The sequence below is a fragment of the Neoarius graeffei genome, chromosome 6 (assembly GCF_027579695.1).
Source record: "Neoarius graeffei isolate fNeoGra1 chromosome 6, fNeoGra1.pri, whole genome shotgun sequence".
In the NCBI taxonomy this organism is placed as follows: domain Eukaryota; kingdom Metazoa; phylum Chordata; class Actinopteri; order Siluriformes; family Ariidae; genus Neoarius; species Neoarius graeffei.
The window spans coordinates 71,877,711-71,901,993 of record NC_083574.1 but is presented as its reverse complement, the minus strand read 5'-3'; the positions used below and the strand labels follow the sequence as shown (position 1 = coordinate 71,901,993).

Below are 24,283 nucleotides of genomic sequence, written 5' to 3'. Positions count from 1 at the left end.
AACACAGCTACAATTTGGAAAACATTTTTAAACAAAAACACAGCCGAGGTCAATTTTTAAACAACATGCCACATTTTTAAAATATAAAATGTTAAAATATACCCCCCCAACACCACCATCATGTATATTGGACAGTAGGCTAATGGGCCAAAAGAACCTGTTATTTCACAGTTTGTGACCCTGCCAACAATCAGCCAGATCAGAGGCAAGAGTATGGGCAAAACTGGTGTGTTTTTTCTTTTAAAATCTGGAAATATCGTAACCGACCAGCCTCCCCTGTTTGAAAGACTACCAGCCGCCACTGCAGTAAAGTTAGGGCGCAGAACTGAGGCAGAATGCAGTTTTAGTGGGTTACGGAGATTGAAAACATGGTTGTAGTCAACCATGAGCCAAAAAAGACTGAATGGAGTTGTGGTGTGCCATACTCACCAGGAGAGGCTGGACAATTTGAACAGACAAGAAATTGCCCAGCAGTTTGTTCAGGGAAATGAAAGGAGGAGAGAGGTTTTTAGGTCCTTTACATAAGCTAATCTGTTTCTAGACAGTAAGTTTGTTGTAAAGTTTGCACTGGAGGGAATTAATTTAAAACTGTCATGCAGACTACTTTTTTAGGCTACTATTTTATTTTATGTAAAAGTGCTGTTCAAGTGTTTGCAAGGCACGCTAAGTGGGAAACAAATAATTTAAATTTAATTTTATTTTTTTGTTCATAGGGCTTTTTCTGTTTTCTCAAAGAATTAGTATGGTGAAATGTTTAAATAAAACATATTTTGCAGAAGGCATGAGGTTTTGGGTGGTAATTGATAGGCACACTAGACAAATGAAATATCTGTCATGTATGGGTAGTGTTGATCAGGTAAGCCTTTGACAGTCATTGTTGCACCATAGTTTCAAATAAGTATCTAATGTTTATTGTTTTTATTGCAAACCACTGGCCCAAATGACACAAAATAACTAATCGAGCACCAGTTAATGTTAAAGTAATTAAATACTAGGCCTAAGTTAATGTTAAAATAATTAATTGAGGTACAGTTGAAATGCTGACAGCTTGGTCTCCCCTAGTTCTAAAATTCTATCTGCGACCCTGGTTTTATGTACATAGTATATTTAGGCACATCAGGTGAAAATTCAAATTCAATCCAAATTGCTTGAAACTGCTCTTGTTGAATTCAGAATTGAATGCAGAACAACATAGTTTTTACAGAATTAATGTCTGTCTGTTCTTGAGATATTTGCAATCAAAGATTGAAAAAAAAAAAGCCTTAATGTTTAGAAAACTGCTGTAATATTCTGTATTAGGATAACATGCTCCAAAATGGGCCTCATTTAATAAATGAGATCAAAGAAAGAAAGCACAACTTTATTCATCACACACTTGTGAAATTTCCTCTCCTGCATTTAACCCATCTGAAGCAGTGAGCACACACATGCACACACGTGAGCAATAAGCACACACACACACATACCCAGAGCAGTGGGCAGCCATGCTAACAGCGCCCAGGGAGCGGTTGGGAGTTAGGTGCCTCGCTCAAGGACACCTCAGCCCAAGGCCATCCCATATTAACCTAACCGCATGTCTTTGGACTGTGGGGGAAACCGGAGCACCCGGAGGAAACCCATGCAGACACGGGGAGAACATGCAAACTCCACACAGAAAGGCCCTCGCCAGCCGCTGGGCTCGAACCCAGAACCTTCTTGCTGTGAGGCGACCGTGCTAACCACTTACACCACCATGCTTTTTCTTAATAACTTTTCTATTTTTTTCAAGATATTTACATGGAAATGGGCAGGCATATAGATGGCTGTATACTGAACAAGTTTGAAAAATTAGTAAAAAAAAAAAAGTTTAGGCAGATTAGTATTAATTATGCTAACTAAATAAAACGTAAAATTGGTACACTCAATAAAAAAAGTGATAAGATTATTTCTAATACCCTCTTTATGCTCTTTAGGCCTTTGTATTTCTCAAAAGTAGGGCCTACTAGTGTTTATATTAAAGAATATAAATGATAATATTCACATCTTTCAAGGCGAACCTTAAAAAACTGTGAGGGCCACATCCAATAAACAATTCCAGTTAATTGAATTGAAACTGACACTCGTGTTTCTGACTAACATTTTTTTTTTAATATCATTCCGACCACTAAGATCTCAATATTTTTCATCAAAACAACTAGTTATATTCTAAAATAATTTATTTATTTACAGGAATCAGTTTGATTTGAAAAAATAAGTAGGCAAAGCTATGAAAACTCCAAACTCTCCTGTGAATCATAACATCAAAACTAGCTGTATTCAAAAAAAAAAATTGCTGAATACTTCATCAGAAATAGCGAGAGTTCAAGAACATCCCTATAAAAGTTATCTGATTGATATTCATGAGTAATCCAGTCAGAAATGATCCAGAGAGTGAGAGAGAGAGAGCCTGACCACTTTCCCATGACTCAGAAAACAACGGCAGTTTCCCAACATCACACGAGCAGAGTTTTTACTTTGTTGTACCAACTTCAACCTGTCGTTACTCCAGAAGCACTGAACTGATCATAACGAGAAATTTCTTTGGAAAGCAGAAATTATAAGCTTTTTAATGACTGTATTCACTATAGAAAATATTCAAGGGTTAAGCAGTGACAGATTTGGAAACTTAGATGAGCGTCTGCATGCAGAATTTTCACAGGACAGCCAGTGAGCGTCTGCTATGCCAAAAATATTATTTAATCATTCTTCTTCTGCTATAATCACTTCATCTTGGTCAATTCTCCTGTGGTTGGAGAGCCGGTCCTGGTCACACCAGGTGTAAGGTGGGAATAGACCTTGGATGGGACACCAGTCCATCGCAGGGCACCATGCACACACATTCGCACACACATTCACACACTCATTCACACCTAGAGGCAATTTTAGTGTAGCCAGTCAGCCTGCCTGCAGGATTTTGGACAGTGGGATGAAAGAGAGCAGACAGGACATCGGAAGAACATGTGAAACACCACACAGACAGTAACCTAAGCAAGTAACCAGGATTGTAGCAGGAACCCAGGGGCTGTGAAATGGCAATGTTCCCCAGTGCACCATCGTTACACCCCATGTCTATATTATCGTTTAAACCTGGATCTTTCCTTGCAGAAAGATAAATACCCTCAAGGTTACTATCTTTTTTGTATCTTGGGTGTATATATTTTACTAAGCAAGATCCATGTAGTGTACCATTTAAAGCTTTACACTATATAATAATGATAGTCCATTTACATAACTTAAATAACTTTTTACACTACATCACTATACTATATGCATGGTGAAGGACACAGTTGTGGTCAGAAGGTTACATACACTCATCATGGACATGATTGTCCTGGCAATATTGGGATTTCAGTGATTTCTTTGAACTGTTCTTTTTCTGGGGAAGAATAATTATACGACATGCATCTTTAATAGGGAAAAAAAAAACAAATTTGGTGCACAAATTTTAAGTTATTTTGGGTTTTCTGAAATACACAGGGTCAAAAATATGGAAACCCTCACTTGGATTATTCATTCAGTGCTGCTGATGGTTCCAAAATGTCTTGTAACTTGCCGAAGCCAAGGCTTCTTAACTTCCTGTTGGTGATCATGATTGACTACAGCTGATAGCTTCTGTGTTCCAACAGAAAAAGGGCTTGTTTGAGAAATACTAGTTACTGGGAGGTGTAGCCACTTTGCCAAGGTCCAGTAGAAGACCCAAACTGTCACGCTCAGCTGAGAGGAATTGGTTCAGATGATCAGGAACAACCCAGAAACCACCAAGGCACAGGTTTGCCATGAACTGGAAGCTGCTGGAACACCAGTGTCATTGTCTACGATAAAGTGAGTTTTATATTGACATAGACTGAGAGACTGCCTTTCTCCAAGAAAGAAGCCCCTGACCACATGAACATAGGAAAAAGCCTTCTGGAGGAACCTTTATGCTCATACAAGGCAAAGATTGACTTGTTTGGCCACAACGACCTGAGGTATGTTTGGAGGGGTAAAGGTGAAGCATTCAACCCCAAGAACACTATCCCAACCATGAAGCATGGTCAAATCAAGTGGATGGAATAATGAAGAACTACCTTGGAATTCTTCAGCATAACCTCAAACCATCAGATAGACGGGTGAAACTTGGGCACAACTGGGTGTTCCAACAGGACAAAGACCCCTTATACATCAAACCTGATTTGTGGAATGGATAAAGCAAGTTAATATTAAGCTTATGGAATGGTGTTCTCAAAGTCCTAAGCTCAACCCTAGTGAAAATACATATCTGGACTGTGCCTTGATATTACCAACAGCAATGACAAGAAAGGGTCCAGTTTGGTATGGTTTTGTCCCCCCAAGTGTAAATACAAATTTCAAGACATTTGAAATCAAAATTTCTGGATGTGAATTTGAGTTTTGGCCCTCAATAGTGTCAACTTGAATTACTTTTATAGTACTTTTAATTATTTGTGTAAGATTCTCATGAATTCAGAAAAAAAATGAATACAGTACTTTTTTCATAAAGTCAAACAATCCTAGTCCTTTATTTTTTATCTTTTAGGCTTTAATGGATTTCACATTTGATAGAAAATTGGCAGATTTGTGTAGCTACTCAGTGCCTCAAATGTGTTTTTTCACATCACCTTAAATACATCACTATTAGTCTTGTTTGATAGACTAACATATTTAGTTGGTCAGTTAATAAAGATTGGATAGTGGGGAATATGTACTGTGTTTCCAATGATATGTAAGATACGTAATTTTTAAATATCAGGCATCTATAGCAAGTGAGTGAAAACACTATTAATGATCAGTAACTATGCATCAAATTCTTAATTCCATTTGCGTACTATTTTCAAATATTACCTTTATCATCAGAATGTTCATTGATGGCAAAAATATGGTTGGTTTTGATTGGTTGGTGAAGATTGTGATGTAGGACCCATCTATACTGCACAATTACTGTAGTGTGTGTGCGCAAGCACATACAGAAATGTTGGGATGTGCTGGTGTATTTGGGTGCGGGTATCCCAGAAAGTGCACTCCATTAGACCCCCCCCCCCCCCCCATGTGCTTTCATTAGATCTGTTCTGACATGGTGTCTATACTTGTATCTGCCTTAAAAAAAAAAAATGAACAGCATGTGTAACATTGGTGTTGTAACACTCTGCCCTGCTGGTGTTCTTGGTTTGTTGGGCTGTGTACTTCTTCCGATGCTCTGAGGCAGAGATAATGAGCAGCAGTTGCATGTTATAAAAAGTGAAATGTATTATATAAATACAGTATGAGAACAAGGTTCCTTGAGGGAGGGAGGGAGGGAGGGAGGGAGGGAGGGAGAGAGAAGGACACTGCAGCACTGCTCAGGTTCACTTTAATAAAACAGACAAAAGGATGAAGGGCAAGTTATTCATATCCACTGAGGGAGAGGGAGGTGGACAAGAAAAAGATGGAATTGAGCATGTAGAGTTGGTGAAGGAAGGAAGGCAATTAAGTGATTGTAGGAGAGAGAAAGAAAAGAGGAGAAAGGTGAAGTGATGGAGATATAGTCAAGGGAAGATAAAAAAAAGGAGATCGGGGTGAACAAATTAGTAGCCTGGATGCATAGAATTAACAGTGTCTTTTTTTTCTCATTCTTTTGTCCTCCCAGTTCATTTGCTTTTACCGTGTTCACATTAGTGAACGATAAGCCAGTCATGTTGTTTGTAGCTTGTCTCTGTGTATCCTGTTGTTAATAAATTTTTTATGTACTGTTCTTTTTAGGTTTCTGACTGAATGATGAGGGTTAATTGAAGAAAAATATAGCCATAACATAATTAGGCTCTTGGGCTAATTATGTTAACCAGGACACGATCAAGCTAGCGAACATTAGATTAAATATTAGATTGCGTACATCAGTAAGCAAAGATGCTAACAAGCTAGCTAACATTAGGCTAAAAAATTAGATAAGGCTATATAACTAGGACTTATCATGGGTGGGTTTCCCAAAAGCCTCTTAACGCTAACAGCATCTTAACTAGGAGACTGTTCATTGTAATGCTCGCTCTACCATTTAACGATAATCTTTGTGCTACAATGCTTTTGGGAAACCCGCCCCCAGTTCAGTGAATATTAGCTTGATCATGCTGATAATATCCCATTATTTTATTGTTCATAAATATTATAATTTGCATTCTGTAAATATCGATTTATGGTTTAAAACATCTAAATAAGTATCTGTCCTTTTAATTCATAAATATTATATATTTGAAAGTTTTCTACTTAAAAACAAAAGGGGGGGGGGGGTTCAACCTATCTTTGTCTTAAAGGAACAGTCCACCGTACTTCCATAATGAAATATGCTCTTATCTGAATTGAGACGAGCTGCTCCGTACCTCTCCGAGCTTTGCGCGACCTCCCAGTCAGTCAGACGCAGTCAGACGCGCTGTTACTCCTGTTAGCAATGTAGCTAGGCTCAGCATGGCCAATGGTATTTTTTGGGGCTGTAGTTAGATGCGACCAAACTCCTCCGCGTTTTTCCTGTTTACATAGGTTTATATGACCAGTGATATGAAACAAGTTCAGTTACACAAATTGAAACATAGCAATTTTCTATGCTATAGAAAGTCCGCACTATAATGACAGGCGTACTAACACCTTCTGTGCGCTTCGGCAGCACATTGATATCTGAGCTCCGTATCAATGCGCTGCCGAAGCACGCAGAAGGTGTTAGTACGCCTGTCATTATAGTGCGGACTTTCCATAGCATAGAAAATTGCCACGTTTCAATTTGTGTAACTGAACTTGTTTCATATCACTGGTCATATAAACCTATGTAAACAGGAAAAACGCGGAAGAGTTTGGTCGCATCTAACTACAGCCCCCAAAAATACCATTGGCCATACTGAGCCTAGCTACATTGCTAACAGGAGTGATAGCGCGTCTGACTGCGTCTGACTGACTGGGAGGTCGCGCAAAGCTCGGAGAGGTACGGAGCAGCTCGTCTCAATTCAGATAAGAGCATATTTCATTATGGAAGTACGGTGGACTGTTCCTTTAAATAATCCATACTTGGTCAAAGTATCATTCTCTTGTGATTTATAGATGTTGAAATAATACAATTGTAAATCCATAGGAGCAGGAAAATGTTTTAAAGGTAGCAACATTTTTAAGAAGTAGACCTTGATGCCAATGGCACTGACAGGGATGCCTCTATCACCAAGTCTATTCCTTCTTGGTATGAATTTGTAAGCCTGAAATTCCCTTAAAATACATTTCAAACAGATAAGAAACTATTGAAGAAAGCCTATTTCAGACATTTTGATCTTACTTGATCCTGTTTAGATCATTTCCAAAATTTATTCATTTCATCTGCTTGTTGAAATGGTTCAATTCCATGTAAATCCTAAAAACATTCAGCCACTTGTTCTTGAGATATCACAGTAATGACAATCTTAGATGGATGCACAGACCCAAAAGCATAATACCTCCACCACCTATCAGAGGTATAAAAATTCTAGTGGGGAAGTAGGTATCCCGTATTTTTCCCGATTAAAAGTGACAACCCTATGTATGAGCTCACCAGAGGCACCACCATTTATCTTTGAACTTATAGGAGCCAAATTTAGTTTAATCTTGCTTTTGTTAGAGACTTATATTTTGCTTTAGCTTTACTGGCACTTAGTTTGGAGCTTTTATTTTGACATAGTCTTAGGTCACCTGTTCAGTTAAAAGATGGTGTCTTCCATGTGCTCAAGCTAGTCTCACCCTGTGTTCAAAATCAATATATATATATATATATATATATATATATATATATATATATATATATATATATATAGTTGCAAGGAGAAAGCCACTGCTCTCCAAAAAGAACATTGCTGCTCATCTGCAGTTTGCTAAAGACCATGTGGATAAGTCAGATGGCTATTGGAAAAATGTTTTGTGGACGGATGAGACCAAAATAGAACTTTTTGGTTTAAATGAGAAGCGTTATGTTTGGAGAAAGGAAAACACTGCATTCCAGCATAAGAACCTTATCCCATCTGTGAAACATGGTGATGGTAGTATCATGGTTTGGGCCTGTTTTGCTGCATCTGGGCCAAGACGGCTTGCCATCATTGATGGAACAATTAATTCTGAATTATACCAGTGAATTTGAAAGGAAAATGTCAGGACATCTGTCCATGAACTAAATATCAAGAGAAGGTGGGTCATGCAGCAAGACAACAACCCTAAGCACACAAGTCGTTCTACCAAAGAATGGTTAAAGAAGAATAAAGTTAATGTTTTGAAATGGCCAAGTCAAAGTCCTGACCTTAATCCAATCGAAATGTTGTGGAAGGACCTGACGTGAGCACTTCATTTGAGGAAACCCGCCAACATCCCAGAGTTGAAGCTGTTCTGTACAGAGGAATGAGCTAAAATTCCTCCAAGCCGGTGTGCAGGACTGATCAATAGTTACCGGAAATGTTTAGTTGCAGTTATTGCTGCACAAGGGGGTCAAACCAGATACTGAAAGCATGGCATGCACACCATTATTGTTCAGTGTTCTCCTGATGGTGGACCCATGAACATTAGCCAATGTGAGAGAGGCCTTCACTTGCTTAGAAGTTACCCTGGGGTCCTTTGTGACCTTGCTGACTATTACACACCTTGCTCTTGGAGTGATCTTTGTTGGTCGACCACTCCTGGGGAGGGTAACAATGGTCTTGAATTTCCTCCATTTGTACATAATCTGTCTGACTGTGGATTGGTGGAGTCCAAACTCTTTCGAGATGGTTTTGTAACCTTTTCCAGCCTGATGAGCATCAACAATGCTTTTTCTGAGGTCCTCAGAAATCTCCTTTGTTCGTGCCATGATATGCTTCCACAAACATGTGTTGTGAAGATCAAACTTTAATAGATCCCTGTTCTTTAAATAAAACAGGGTGCCCACTCACACCTGATTGTCATCCCATTGATTGAAAACACCTGACTCTAATTTCACTTTCAAATTAACTGCTAATCCTAGAGGTTCACATACTTTTGCCACTGAGATATGTAATAATGGATCATTTTCCTCAATAAATAAATGACCAAGTATAATATTTTTGTCTCATTTGTTTAATTGGGTTCTCTTTATCTACTTTTAGGACTTTGTGAAAATCTGATGTTGTTTTAGGTCATATTTATATGCAGGGGAAAAAATATATATACACACACACACACACACACACACACACATACACACACACACGAGGTACATCGCAAAGTAAGTATGTTTTTACAGTTTTTATATTGGCGCACTGATTGTGCCTGAATCCTGCTGCAGGTGGCACGTGGGAGAGTCTATCTGATGCATAAGCCAAGGCGCACAGGTGTGACGCACTTGCATGAAATTAGTATAAAAATTAATATAGATATAAATATCTTATGCCAAATTATGTTTTCGGTCATATTTATGCAGAAATATAGAATATTCTAAAGGGTTCACAAACTTTCAAGCACTGCTGTAAAAGCAATATCACACCTGCAATTGTGCGGTTATACCGACTTGCTCAGCCTGTATCTTTATGCCTACAGCTAATTCACAGCTGTGCTGATATTCAGTATAACCACACTCTTGCTTGTGCGATATTGCTTAAGTAAAATATAAATATAGGCATTACCTAAAAGCGGAGCTCCCGATGAGTGTTAAATGTGTTAGTAAATAATCCCACATTTATTTTTTTTTAAAGAACAAATTAAAAATAAGCGTTGGATAAAACCCATCTATTTTATGTAAGTAAAGATACAAATTTTGTTGTTTGGTGGTCGTGTTTTGAGATATGTTGCCTTGCTTACGATCGGGTACCCTGTGGTGTTACATGTACATCGTTGGTATGTATATACAGTACATACACAGGGGAAGCCATGGTCTAAAGGTTGGAGAAGCAGCTTTGGGACCAAAAGGTCACCGGTTTAATTCCCTGGACCAGCTGTAGGGCTCTAGTGCCCTTGAGTAAGGCACCCCAACTGCTCCCTGGGTGCTGCAGCACAGCTTCCCACTGCTCTGGGTGTGTGCACTCACATCCCCAGACAGGTTAAATGCAGAGAAACAATTTCACTATGCTCTAGTGACGAATAAAGGCTTAACACCCCCCCCACACACACACACACAAAATTAATTAATTAATTAATTAATTAATTAATTAATTAATTAATTAATTAAAATTTGCCATACGGCCATCATGTGGTTGTAAAAGTCATCAAAAATTATGTCGATGCTTCGTGTGCAGGGAGCTCTGCTAGAACACATTGTGAAAATTGGTGGCTTGTTTTACGTTACATGCCAGGCATCATATTAGCTATTAGCAGTGCAAGCTAAGTGTACTAGGTATAAATACACACCAGAGACTACAGTGATTTCTGCTGCTACTTTTCAATCTTTCAACCAAACAGGATAAGATGAAAATGATTATACAAGACTATAAGGAATTATTTATGCCGCTCATTTGGATTTGTCACTGATTCAGTTTCATACTGAATTGCATAAAATTGAGAAAATTCTCAACTCGCTTGTTGAGCTGTTGGTTTGTGGCTTAGCTCAGTGCCGCACAGAGACATACAAACTGAACACTCACGTGTATGTTGTCATGCACAAGAGTCTCTATTAATGGATTTACTAGATGACAAAAGTTACCACTTTTTTTAAGCTGGTCAGTTAGGTTTTTAGCCAATCAAAACCTGAGACTGGGCACACTGAGATGTTCATATGCCTGGTGGGCTAGCTAATGAATTTGATTTAAACACCCCGAACAAGTAAGATGGAGTGATTGGTTAAAGCAAGAAGAGGAGAAAAGATGTTGATGGAAGAGTTAAGAGAAAAGGGGAGAAAGTGAAGAGGAAGACTGAGTTGTGGAGAGAGAGACAGGAGGAGGAAAAGAAAAGGGATAAAGTGATGAAGGGGGAAAAGAGAGACAATCATGGAAAGAGATGTAGATGGTATAAAAGCGAGGCATAAGAGGGATCAAGTGAAGGAAGTATATGTGATTGAGATGGTGGAAGAGAGGAAAGAGTGATGAAGAGGAAGTAAGGGAGAGAGAGAAGGTGTGACCTCATTAGAGTCCTTCAGACAAAGGGGAATGGCACTGGAGGTTGAGCAAGAGAACTAAAAAGGGAGCAGGGGTGCTTTTTATGGATACTCAGCAATATGAGTGTGCACTTATGAAGCTATTTACTGGGTGATTTTGTAGTAGAATAAGTGTGCTTGAAAAAATGAAGTAAAAAAAAGTGCATTTAGGGTGATTAGGATATCTGTCCTGCAATGATGCTTAAAGGAGATATGCAGAACCATGGCCTCACTTTTTGTTTATAAATGCCTTGAGACCTCAAGAATGGCATAGGGATAGTTTTAAGCATTAACAATGAATCTAATATCGTAATTTTTACGATTAAAGTGATTTCATATAGGTAGCGGTCTGAATGAATGACCAGATAACTAAATGGCCACCAAGGTCATTTAGTTATCTGTCCATAAAAATGGCACATCATCTAACCTTGCTCTATCTTGCAGTTGCACTCACTAGGTAGGTTTTCCTTTTCTTTTCCACTGGCGGAATCTGCCATGTTTGCCCACACCAACTTGACTTGGTTAAAAGTAGGTCAAACATACCCCACGGTGGTCACGTGATACTGTTGCTCACTTACTTCAGCAATCTCCAGAATCGTAAAATGCGGGACACATTTTATCTCAGCAAAACTGTGTGTGCAGCAACGAAACATCTCGAAACTCCAACAGCAATAGAAATGGAACATTTTGCCCAGAATTTAAAGGAGATGCACAGAATCATAGCCTCCCTTTCATTTATAAATGCCTTGAGACCTCAAGAATGGCACAGGAATAGTTTTAAGCATTAACATGAAATTTAATATCGTAATTTTTACGATTAAAGTGAGTCATGCAGGTAGCAGTCTGAGTGAATGACCTTGACATCAGTGACGTCACAGCAGGAAGGCTATCGGTCCCGTTGTCATTTTCACTATACTAAAACACAGAGCTGACTGCAACTTCGATCCTCCATTTTGAACAAATTTATTGCCAATGTTTTATGTCCTGATATTTTCCTTTAGATTTTGCTGGTATAATTTAGAATTCATCGTTCCATCAATGAAGCAAGCCGTCCTGGCCCAGATGCAGCAAAACAGGCCCAAACCATGATACTACCACCACCATGTTTCACAGATGGGATAAGGTTCTTATGCTGGAATGCAGTGTTTTCCTTTTTCTAAACATAATGCTTCTCATTTAAACCAAAAAGTTCTATTTTTGTCTCATCTGTCCACAAAATATTTTTCCAATAGCCTTCTGGCTTGTCCACGTGATCTTTAGCAAACTGCAGACAAGCAGCAATGTTCCTTTTGGAGAACAGTGGCTTTCTCTTTGCAATCCTGTCATGCACACCATTGTTGTTCAGTGTTCTCCTGATGGTGGACTCATGAACATTTAACACTAGCCAATGTGAGCGAGACCTTCAGTTGCTTAGAAGTTACCCTGGGGTCCTTTGTGACCTCGCCGACTATTACACGCCTTGCTCTTGGAGTGATCTTTGTTGGTCGACCACTCCTGGGGAGGGTAACAATGGTCTTGAATTTCCTCCATTTGTACACAATCTGTCTGACTGTGGATTGGTGGAGTCCAAACTCTTTAGAGATGGTTTTGTAACCTTTTCCAGCCTGATGAGCATCAACGCTTTTTCTGAGGTCCTCAGAAATCTCCTTTGTTCATGCCATGATGCACTTCCACAATCATGTGTTGTGAAGATCAGACTTTGATAGATCCCTGTTCTTTAAATGAAACAGGGTGCCCACAAACACCTGATTTCAGTCAATGGGATGACAAACACCTGACTCTAATTTCACTTTCAAATTAACTGCTAATCTTAGAGGTTCACATACTTTTGTCACTCACAGATATGTAAAATTGAATCATTTTCCTCAATAAATAAATGACCAACTATAATATTTTTGTCTCATTTGTTGAACTGGGTTCTCTTTATCTACTTTTAGGACTTGTGTGAAAATCTGATGATGTTTTAGGTTATATTTATGCAGAAATATAGAAAATTCTAAAGGGTTCACAAACTTTCAGGCACCACTGTAATAGCTAGCACTGATACCACACACACAGCAAAATTTAGGTGGGGTTTACATTAGACCGTATCAGCGGATCATCAGATTAACGTTTTTAAAACGATTAGCGTGCACACAGCAATGCCAATACACGATTTGCGTGCACACAGCAACGCCAATACACGGATACGCTTGGCTCCGCAGGCATCCTGCGCTCCAAATCACTCCACCCTGAACAGCGAGTGCCCTCTGGAGGGTGCGCACTCCGGCCCTGCGCAGCTCACAGAGCGCGCGAGTGAAGTGCACGAGCAGTGATTCGGGACTGAGCCTCTGTGTGTGTGATCTCAGTGCATGTCGGGTATGTGCGTCACTTACCACTTGCAAGTGGAAGGATGGCAAGCCTAAAGACAATCATAACTACACAATGGGCAGTATTTGCATCAGTATTTGCAGTATTTTCATACTTTTATACTCTTTAATGAAAGGTGATACAAGGCGGAAGTCCGCGCCGTTTTTCAGCAGTCGCGTCACATGACCAACGCCAGCGAATCAGGAAGGTGGATGTCACAGTGACGTTGTCCAATGACGACGCCAGCTAGAGCTCAGCACAGCGTATCCGCGTATTCTCAATGTTTACACAGCACCGGACCAGACACGATCTGGATTGAATACGTGGACCCTGGCGGATTCCTGTTTCCCAGCGTTTTCAGGCGTTTTAATGTAAACGGACAGTGCATCCGCGAAGAAAACGAGACAGATACGGTCTAATGTAAACTTGGCCTTATTCAGTCAGTCCAGGTTAAAGAAATGAGCATGGTGATTGGGAAGATAATAGCTGCAGGTATGAGACTACTCTTGACTAAAAAAAAATTTAAAAAAAAATGTACAACTAGCTAACAGCAGAATGCGAGATAAAGATGCTCCCTGCTTCAGATCCCCCCCCCAAAAAAAAAAAAAAAACATCTTAGCAGTGTTGCTAGTTTTGTTTTTTATGCTAAATTGGGCTTGTTTGAAACAGCAACTCAGAAATGCGTGTGCTGCACCACAGTGAACTTGTTTCCCACTCAAACACTGAGAAAAAGATAGAAAAATGTTGCTTCTTTATCCAGTGCCTGAATGTTTTGGGCTTATTTCAGGGCATTTTGTGTGATGTGGTTGGGGTAGAATTTTGCTGCTATCTGACAAATCTGTTGAATTAGTCATGTTTAATTTGTTGCATTCTATTGCACAGCTTTTGTAACTTGAGATCAGGCATGTAACAATTCACCCAACTCACAATTTGATTCAGTTAATGATTTGATTTTCTCCACAATAGCTTTGGAAAAAAATTAAATGAACAAAATGTTATTACCATAAAATACTGCACTTATGTTCTGATTCTTCATCAACTTCAATATTGCTTTTTTTTAATAAAAAAAAGTTTTGTTTCAGTAATAATGTACAAACATTTGTAAAGGTTTGAGTAAAATAGAACAGCCTATTAACGAATATATTCCTTTTATTTAAAATGAAAAAGTTAATAACGTCTTTTCGTAATAAACATTTATAAACATTTTGTGAAGGCTTTAGTTAGCTTAAACAAAGTAGCTACCTCCATTTGCTTCTCTTTTCTTTTGCTTTCAGCAGTCTGTAAAATGAGAGCTCTGATTTCTTGTTAAATCTATTTGTATTTGGACAGTCAATCACATAACAGCTCTTTCCCATTTTAGATATGTTTTTCTGTGGGGTTTTTTCAGGCTATCAAGCTTTGTCTCTGGTGACATCATGTGCATTTCCTCTATTGTACATGATTCCACTCTCTGCTGTCAAAACAATGCAATTACTGCTGTGAAAAACTATATTTTGCAGCTTAATAATAATCGTGGTTCATTATTTCTTTGATTCGAATCATCATAAATTTGTATCACGATTTATTGGCACACGATACATCATTACATGCCTACTTGATATTTCTGTGAAGAGTCTATGGATCACTCACTGTGTCATCATTAAGTTTCAGTTATTGTACTGTTACAATGTTGAATGTTTCACTCACTTGAAAGTCGAAACCTAAGGTCCATCTTCACACAATGCTTATTTCTGATGTATGAAAACTTATTTTATTGAAACGGCTGTAGACCAGGTGATTTTTTTTTTTTTTAAGACATTTGGCATGATCTTATCTTTCTGAGGACATTCAGTCCTTTTTGGTTTTCACAGAGCACACTCATATACATACAAAAGTGCTTTGGGATAATATGATGACTCGTATTGTGAATATCAAATATAACGGTTTTATGATAATAATTCACCACTTTGTTTGACAGCTGTGTGTCTGTGAAGGAGATATGGCCTCAGAGGCTGCTTTAAATGTTTTTTTTCCTCTGTGACTAAAAACATTGTGTAGAAAATGTGATATTGTGCAAACGATATAGTTTATGTGACCGAGAGACAGAGAGAAAGGGCTGGCAGACAAGAAACTGATAAGGGACTGAAATGGAGGGGGAGCAAGGGGACATAGAAAGTGAGGGGAAATGGTGATGGAGAAAGTAAGAAAATGGGTGAAAGAAATGAGTAAAGAGAGAGAAAAAGGGTGGAAGACGGGAACAGAAGTATGGCTGGAGCGTTAAATCCATGCTTCAGTTAGCTTTAGGCAGACAAGGTGATCCTGTCATTCTGATTAATGATTCTATAATGCGTGCACACACACACACACACACACACACACACACACACACACACACACACACACACACACACACACACTGCTTCTTATGTGTTGAACATTTCATGCCATTGCAGCTTGTATACTGCACCTGTGCAGTTGTCTTTCTCTGACACTCTGACTCTCTCTGAGACTCGAACATAATCTCTGACTCTGACACTCACTCTGACGCACTGTCCTCTGACACTTTGACATTCTTTCTCTTGCTGACTCTCTAACTCTCATACACACTCCATGTCTTTCTCTCTGACTCTGATATTCCTCTTGTCTCTCTTCTGCTTCTGACTCTTTCTCTCTGACCCTTGACTCCCTCTGACCCTCTCTGACCCTCTCTGACACTGTCTGTCTGTCTGTCTCTGTTTCTCTCTCTCTCTCTCTCTCTCTCTCTCTCTCAGCTGTTATGTGGTCTAGCTTTGCCTGTTTTTTGTTGCTGTGCTTTGCTGTGCTCGAATGTGCTTTTTCTAACCATGACCTTGCTTTCCTTTTGTCTTTTTCTTTCTTTCTTGTTTTTTTTTATTTGATGTTTCAGATTTGCATATCCATCCTTCCTTCATTTGCCTTTGCTTCAGTGAGAATGGCAGGCGGACCCCCCTCTGACAAATACACTTTTCTCTACCCAACAGACAGCAGCTTAAAGAGGTCAGTGTAGAAACTGCTACTGTCTAAACAAATCCCATATCTACCTTGCAAGGGTGTGTGGGTGCACATAAATGTGAATTTACTTGCCAAATGTGGTGCTTTGAAATTTCTGTATCCTGCTGTTTTCACCTCCTTTATTATAGATTATAGATATGATGAAAATAATCAATTCTTAAAAGGAGCCTTTTTGTTCTTGAAAGACTCAACACTGATGAACAAAATGTCCATATATGTACACACACAACAAAGCTCAGGGGTGTCCATTCTTATACACAAAGGACCTGTATGGTTGCAGGAGATACATACATACATAGTGTGTGTGTGTGTGTGTGTGTGTGTGTGTGTGTGTGTGTGTGTGTGTGTAAAAAAATTTTTTTTTAATCATTTAAAGAAGTAGAAGTTGCTGAAATGAATTTCTGATAACATTAGCCTGTAGCCCCTAATTTATTCGCAGATCAGATATCAATCACCTCTACAGGGCGATGGGGAAAATAAATAGTGCATTAAAACTTGACATGATGGTTTTTCTCGTCTGTTTTGGGTCTCCACAGTAAAACTGTTTCTTGACCAACAGAAACTACTATTTTTTTTTTTTTGGAAAACACTTTCCAGGCCCAGTTACATTTGGAAATGCTGTTTTCATGTATTAGTTTTGTTGGAAGACAGCAGAGATGATCCAAAATGCGAATGCCGAATAAACCAGGCCCCTATACTGTTATGTGAACTCAGCTACAGCAAATTCAACATGGAGGATGAGTTAATTCAGCTATAAGCATGGTTATTAGAATTTGTCTTATTACTGAACATACAGCTCTGGAAAAAAATTAAGAGATCACTGCAAAATGATCAGTTTCTCTGGTCTTACTATTTATAGGTATGTGTTCGAGGAACATGAACTTTTTGTTTTATTCCGTACAGCATTAAATTTCAGAAAATGACAACCGTTCAAAAAAAATTAATTGTTATCAGGCCTTGAATAATGCAGAGAAATCAAGATCATATTCCATTTTAAACACCACAATACTAACATTTGAACTTGGGATGAGTTCAGAAATCAATATTTGGTGGAATAACCCTGGTAAAGGTAAGGTGGAATTGCAATTTTATTTTATCTATTTCAAAACAAAGTATTATATGTGGCTCAGCATAGATAAGTGACACAAGCCTGCGCGCATTACATTTGCATGCCACTTTTGAAGATAAATAACTTTTTAATATGATTTTTTTTACATTTTTTAAAATAATCTCTGGTGTATTTATACTCAAATAATTATCCACCTCGGGGGGATGGCACAGTGGTGCAGTGTTTAGCGCTGTTGCCTCACTGTAAGAAGGTTCTGGGTTCGAATCCAGTGGCCGATTGGGGGGCCGCTCTGTGTGGAGTTTGCATGTTCTCCTCATGTCTGCATGGGTTTGCTCCAGTTTCCCCCGCAGTCCAAAGATATGCAGTTCGGTTAACTGGCTACTCTAAATTGTGAATGGTTGCTTCTCAAGCCCAGAAATGGGAGGGTTGTGGCAGGAAGGTCATCCGGTGTAAAACTATGCTCCAATTAATATGACGTGGATCAATAGGGGCCCATATGACAGCGACCCCACACATGTAAGTGGGACAAGCTGGAAGAAGTGAGAATTATCCACCTCAGGTTCAGTGAATATCGGTGAATAATAACCTCAACTTCGTCTCAGTTATTATTTAACAGTTATTCTACGAAATCGAGTCGTATGTGAGCTGATGGCCAACGAGGCGCGATGCGCCTCGTTGGCTATAAGCCATGTATGACAAGATTGAGTGGAATAACCATTTTGTTCTACCTACATTCACTGGATTTTGAGAAACAGTATTTTTGTTTTTATTTTTTGCAAATTAAATAAATAAAAACTTTATACAAAACGTACAACAAGATCTACCTACGTGTATTATGCCACTCCTACCCAATGGAGAATAAACGTGCAATATTGCACGTTGTCAAGACATGGCGCAATCCAATACCCCTCCCATGGAAATTTTTTTTTTTTTAAAAAGGTGTAAAATTATGTGGTGTTCTGCATTCTGAGTGCCATATTTGAAGAAAATTAATCGAGAAATCGGACTGATGTACTTCACAAAATGCATGCTTCTCGCCTTGTCTCAATGCTTTGCTTTGATGCTGGATGAGCTGATGACCAAGTGGCCTTGAACTTGTCAGAGCAAATTTATTTATTTATTTATTTATTTATTTATTTTTCCTTTGGAATTTTCATTGTTCATGATCACCAGAGCATGTTTGGTTTTTACACATACTGGCACAATTTGTTGTAATGTATGAGCTCATTGCCAATTGGCTAGAACCGTAATGAGAACCAATGAAATGGCATGATCAAGCGATACAATTTCGATTGGTTCTCGGCTTCACTTATTATGACTGTTTGTTTGATGCTATATACTTGTATCCCCTGTGCCGAAAACATCTGAAGCAAGATCGGAAGAGCAAATCCAAAAGTTTTCACTGATTATTTTGTAATGCAATATTTTTGAGAACTAAAAGCGGTAGACTGCCATGTGAATTGGTAGAGTTGGTGAGTATGCAATTGTGTATCAATAATTTCTGAAGACAAAAAAAATTGCTTATTTATTTTTGTTACTGACAAAAATAGTCATGTGAAAAAGAAAGTACACGCTCTTTCAAGTCTAGGTTTTAAGTGTCAGGACATAAAAAATCATCTGGTCCTTACCAGGTCTTAAAATTAGGCAAATACAACCTCAGTTGACCAATAGCACATGACATATTCACCCTGTCATTGTATATTTAATACAAAGTAAGTCAAAAATGCAGTAGCAGTGTGTGAAAAATTAAGTACACCCTTACTGCTTCCATAGAAATTCTGAAGGCAGTTAGCAGCCAGGTGTTGCTGATCAAATGAATTTGATTAATTGATCATCAGCAAGTGTCTTAAAAAGCAGAAGTTTTGGCAGTTTGCTGGTCTGTAACACTCAGGTGTATGTTAACACAATGCCAAGGAGCAAAGACATCAGCAATGATCTTAGAGAAGCAATTATTGCTGCACGTCAGTCTGGGAAGGGTTCTAAGGCCATTTCCAAATGATTTGAAATCCATCATTTGACTGTGAGAAAGATTATTCAGAAGTGGAAAGCATTCAAGACAGTTGCCAATCTTCCCAGGAGTGGACATCCCAGCAAATTTACTCCAAGGTCAGACCATGCAATGCTCAGACAAAATGCAAAAAAACCCAAGAACTCTACAGGCCACAGTTAGCTCAATGTTAATGTTAAAGTTCATGACAGTACAATTAGAAAAAAAGATTGTGCAAGTATAGCTTGTTTGGAAGGGTTACCAAAAGAAAGCCTCTTCTGTCTAAAAAGAACATGGTAGCACAGCTTAGGTTTGCAAAGATGCATCTGAACAAGCCACAAGCCTTCTGGAACAATGTCCTTTGGACAGATGAGACCATTAGATGACATTTTTTTAGACAACATTTATTAGAGTTACACTTAATATCGTAAAGATAATATACACATGGCTCCAAAAAAAAAAATTAAACAATTTGCATAGAAAAAAATTAAAAATCATACAATAATAAAAAATAGTGAATTAAAGGACCTAAACTAATTTAATTGATGATAACGAGCACGCAAAGGAACTCAATGACTTACTTTGTTTAACATGGGTGGGGAGAGAGTTCCATGCCCTAGAAGCACTGAAAACAAATGTCTTTTCCCCAAACCCACGGTGCACACGAGGAAGCATAAGAGCAGTTTCAGAGTATCGAGTGTTTTTGCAGTGAATATTTCTAAAAGGAATAAGTTTCTCTTTGATATATGAGGGTGCAAATCCATTAAGTGCTTTAAACACCATCATGCACTTTTGTCTCTTAACTCGAGTGGTGAAGGTATCTATCTTAAGTGTATCAAACAAAGGTTAGGAATGCTCAAACTTTCCTACGTCCATAATAATTCTTGCTGCTCTTTTTTGTATTCTAATCATGGAATCCACATGCGTCTTAGACATCTCTCCCCAAACAACGGAACCTAAGTCCATGACTGGTTGAATTAATGCGTCGAAAAATGTCTTCCACGCACTCATAGAAAGGAATTTCTTTGTTCATATTAAGAGCCCGAGTTGCTTGTTCAGTTTCTTAGTTAGTCAATATGACTGTTCCAGGATAGTGTTTCATCAATACAAAGACCCAGTAACTTAGTTGTTGATACATTTTCGATTCTTTCGTCAGCTAAATTGATTTCAAGTTTGATGCTATTCTTCGTTAGTTCTTGCAATTTAGGGTTACTGCAGACAACCATTGATTTGGTTTTTCTACAATTTAAGGCCATGTTATTGGCTTTTGCCCAACAGTCAACAACACTCAGTTCTTCAGACAAGGTTACCTCAATGTCCTGCAATGTCTTTCCCGTTGATACCAGGGTCGTGTCATCCGCATAGATCACAATAGATGATCTTTTAGTAAATAGAGGGATGTCACTGACAAAAATAATAAATAGTAGAGGTCCAAGAATTGAGCCTTGCGGAACACTGGACTTTACTGGGAGAGCACTTGAGAGTTTGTTAGAAATCGAAACTTTTTGTTCCCGGTCCTGTAGATATGATTTGAATCATTCCATGGAAGACGGAGAGATCTTATAAATGGTTAGCTTTTCCAAGAGTATATCATGATCCACCAAGTCGAAAGCCTTCCTGAAGTCTACCAGTACCAGTCCAGAAATAAGTCCATTGTCCATGTTGGTAAGTAATGTATCAACGAGATTGATCATAAATGTTTCACATGAATGGTGTATCTGGAATCCTGACTGGGATCTACTTAAGAGGTTATAATCGGACAGAAATTTGTAAAGTGTTATGTGGACATGCCTCTCCAAAATCTTTGACAAGATCGGCAAAATACTTATAGGCCAGTAATTGCTGACATCGAGATGGTCTTCGGCTTTATACACAGGTGTCAAGGACCAGACAGGAGAGGAGATCAAATGCACTCAAACCACAGTTTAATAATAACAGGGGAAAAGGGAGTTGGGAGAATGTGTGTGAGGTTCAGTGGCAGGAGGACTGAGAGGCAGGGATGGCTGGTGGGAGCGTCTGAGGTCTCCCATCCAAGTACTGACCAGGCCCGACCCTGCTTAGCTTCTGAGCCCAGATGGGATCAGGCGTTGTCAGAGAGGTGTGGCTGTAGGCTGACAGCACTTAGGTTTCAGGCAGTCTCCCAGCAGTAGTCCCTCAGCAGGCTGGAGTTAGTGAGCAGGCTGGAACACAGAGTCACAGATCAGATAGCAAGATAGGGGACAGAAATGCAGGGTCAGGTTACCGGGGCTGAAGAGTAGGGCTCCAGGCAGGGCTGCTCACACTGGCCTGATGGAGAGGCAGGCAAGCAGCAGGGCTGGGCAAGCTGGAGATCAGGCGAAGGTACAGGAGAGGCAGGCAAGAGGCAGAGTCGACAGGACAGAAGGCAGATCAGGTTACCGGGGCTGGAGAGGAGACAGAGTCAGACGGAACAGAATATCGTCATGGGGATCAGGTTCAGAATCGGACTTGGAGACAGTAGCAGTTGGTGCATCGTCATTCCGACAAGGACCCCTTGGTCGACCCCTCCAGTTGGCCGGCTGGTCCGGATGCAGGCGATGAAAGGTGCTGATGAGGGTACGGTCTAAAATTCTCCCAGCAGGAACCCACATCCTCTCCTCAGGACCATAGCACTCCCAATCCACCAGGTATTGGAGGCCCCTGCCCCTGCACCGTGACTTCAGCAGTCGCCGGATGGAGTAGACCGGGCCACCATCGATGAGATGAGGAGGAGAAGGTGCAGCTGGGACCAGCGGGCTCTTGTGCACTGGCTTAATCTTTGAGACGTGGAAGGTGGGGTGCACTCTCATAGACTTGGGCAGTCGGAGCCGGACAGCAGACTGGCTGATTATCCTCTGGATCGGAACTGGTCCGATGAACTGAGGTGCCAGCTTATGAGACTCCACCTGGAGGGGCAGGTCCTTGGCTGACAACCACACCTTCTGGCCCACCCTTTAGGTGGGTGCAGGCGTCCTCTGCCGGTTGGCTCCAATGGAGTAGCTGGTGACTGACTTGAGGAGTGCAGCATGGGCTTGAGACCAGGTGCGGTGGCATTGGTGTGCATAGGTGAGGGCAGATGGGCAGGTGACCTCTCCCTCCTGGCTGGGGAACAGGGGTGGTTGGTAGCCATACACGCAGTGGAATGGGGACAGTCCAGTGGCTGAGCTGGTGAGGGAGTTGTGAGAGTATTCCACCCACAGCAGGTGCTCACACCAGGCCCTAGGGTTGCATGACGCCATGCACCGAAGTGCCTTCTCCAACTCCTGGTTAGTCCGCTCAGACTGGCCGTTGGACTGGGGTCGGAATCCGGAGGTGAGGCTGGCGGTGGTCCCGAGCAGGTGACAGAATTCCTTCCAGAAAGAGGAGGTGAATTGCGGCCCCCGGTCCAAAACGATGTCCCTGGGCAGCCCATGGATGCAGAAGACCTGCTGCAGGATGATCTGGGCGGTCTCTTTGGCCGACGGTAGTTTTGGGAGGGGAACAAAGTGTGCCATCTTGCTAAAACGGTCCACGATGGTGAGTATGACAGTCATCCCGTTAGAAGGGGGCAGACCCGTAACAAAATCCAGGGAAATGTGGGATCAGGGTCGCATAGGCACGGGCAGAGGCTGGAGCAAACCGGCAGGAGGCCGGCTGGAGGATTTATTCTGATTACAGGTAGGGCAGGCTCGGATGAAGTCTCACACATCCCTGCTCATAGACGGCCACCAGAACCATTGGGTGAGCAGGTGGTAGGTGCGAGTGGAACCAGGTTGGCAGACTAGATGGGAGTCGTGTCCCCATTGTATAACCTGGGATCGCAGGTCTTCAGGAACAAAGAGGCGACTTGCAGGTCATGCACTGGGGCTGGGTTGGTCACGGAGGGCTTTCCGCACTCGTTCTTCGATGTCCCAGGTCAGAGCAGCAACGATACAGGGGTCAGGTAGGATGGGAGCCGGATCCTTGGAGGAGGCATCATCCTTCTGGAACTGGCGGGAGAGTGCGTCAGGCTTGGTGTTGCGAGATCCGGGCCAGTATGAAAGGGTGAAATTGAATCTGGTGAAAAAGAGAGCCCAGCGGGCCTGTCTGGGGTTGAGTCGTTTGGCGGTGCGGATGTATTCCAGATTCTTATGGTCTGTCCAGACCAGGAATGGGACTACACACCCCTCCAGCCAGTGACGCCATTCCTCCAGGGCAAGCTTGACCGCCAGCAGTTCCCGGTTGCCTATGTCATAATTGCGTTTGGCCAGTGATAGCCGGCGGGAGAAGAACACACAGGGGTGGAGTTTGTCATCCGCTGACCTCTGTGAGAGCACTGCCCCAACTCCCACATCTGAGGCATCCACCTCAACGATGAATTGCCGCTCCGCATCTGGCATCTGGAGGACGGGAGCAGTGGTGAACCGAGCCTTGAGGGTGGCAAAGGCTTCGTTGGCAGCCGGAGTCCAGGTGAAGGGCTGTTTGGTGCTGGTCAAGGTGGTGAGGGGTGACGCAACGGTGCTGTAATTATGAATGAATTTCCTGTAGAAATTAGCGAAGCCCAGGAACTGCTGAAGCTTCTTCCTGCTCTCTGGTACTGGCCATGAAGTCACTGCTGAGACTTTGGCAGGGTCCATCTGGATGCTCCCCTCTGCCACGATGTACCCCAGGAACACCACAGACTTGGCGTGAAACTCACACTTCTCTGCCTTGACGAAGAGGGAGTTTTCAAGGAGACGACGGAGCACTTGCTGGACATGCTGGGTGTGTTCGGACAGGGTCTTTGAGAAGATCAGGATGTCATCGAGGAAAACGAACACGAACTTGTTCAGCATATCTCGCAGGACATCATTCA

The 24,283-nt window shown here is 40.8% G+C and overlaps 1 protein-coding gene across 3 annotated transcripts in view; it reads left to right on the top strand.

The window, feature by feature from the left end:
• Positions 1–24,283, top strand: part of fam168a (family with sequence similarity 168 member A) — a 163,387-nt gene that overhangs the window by 54,538 nt on the left and 84,566 nt on the right. Inside the window, exon 2 of one of the 3 annotated variants that reach the window (XM_060924047.1) lies at positions 16,293–16,402. The exons of the other annotated variants lie outside the window; for them this stretch is intronic. Coding sequence (XP_060780030.1) covers positions 16,338–16,402 — 65 coding nt within the window. The 5' untranslated portion in view covers positions 16,293–16,337. The remainder of the gene's footprint in view (positions 1–16,292; positions 16,403–24,283) is intronic. 3 annotated transcript variants of the gene reach the window in all.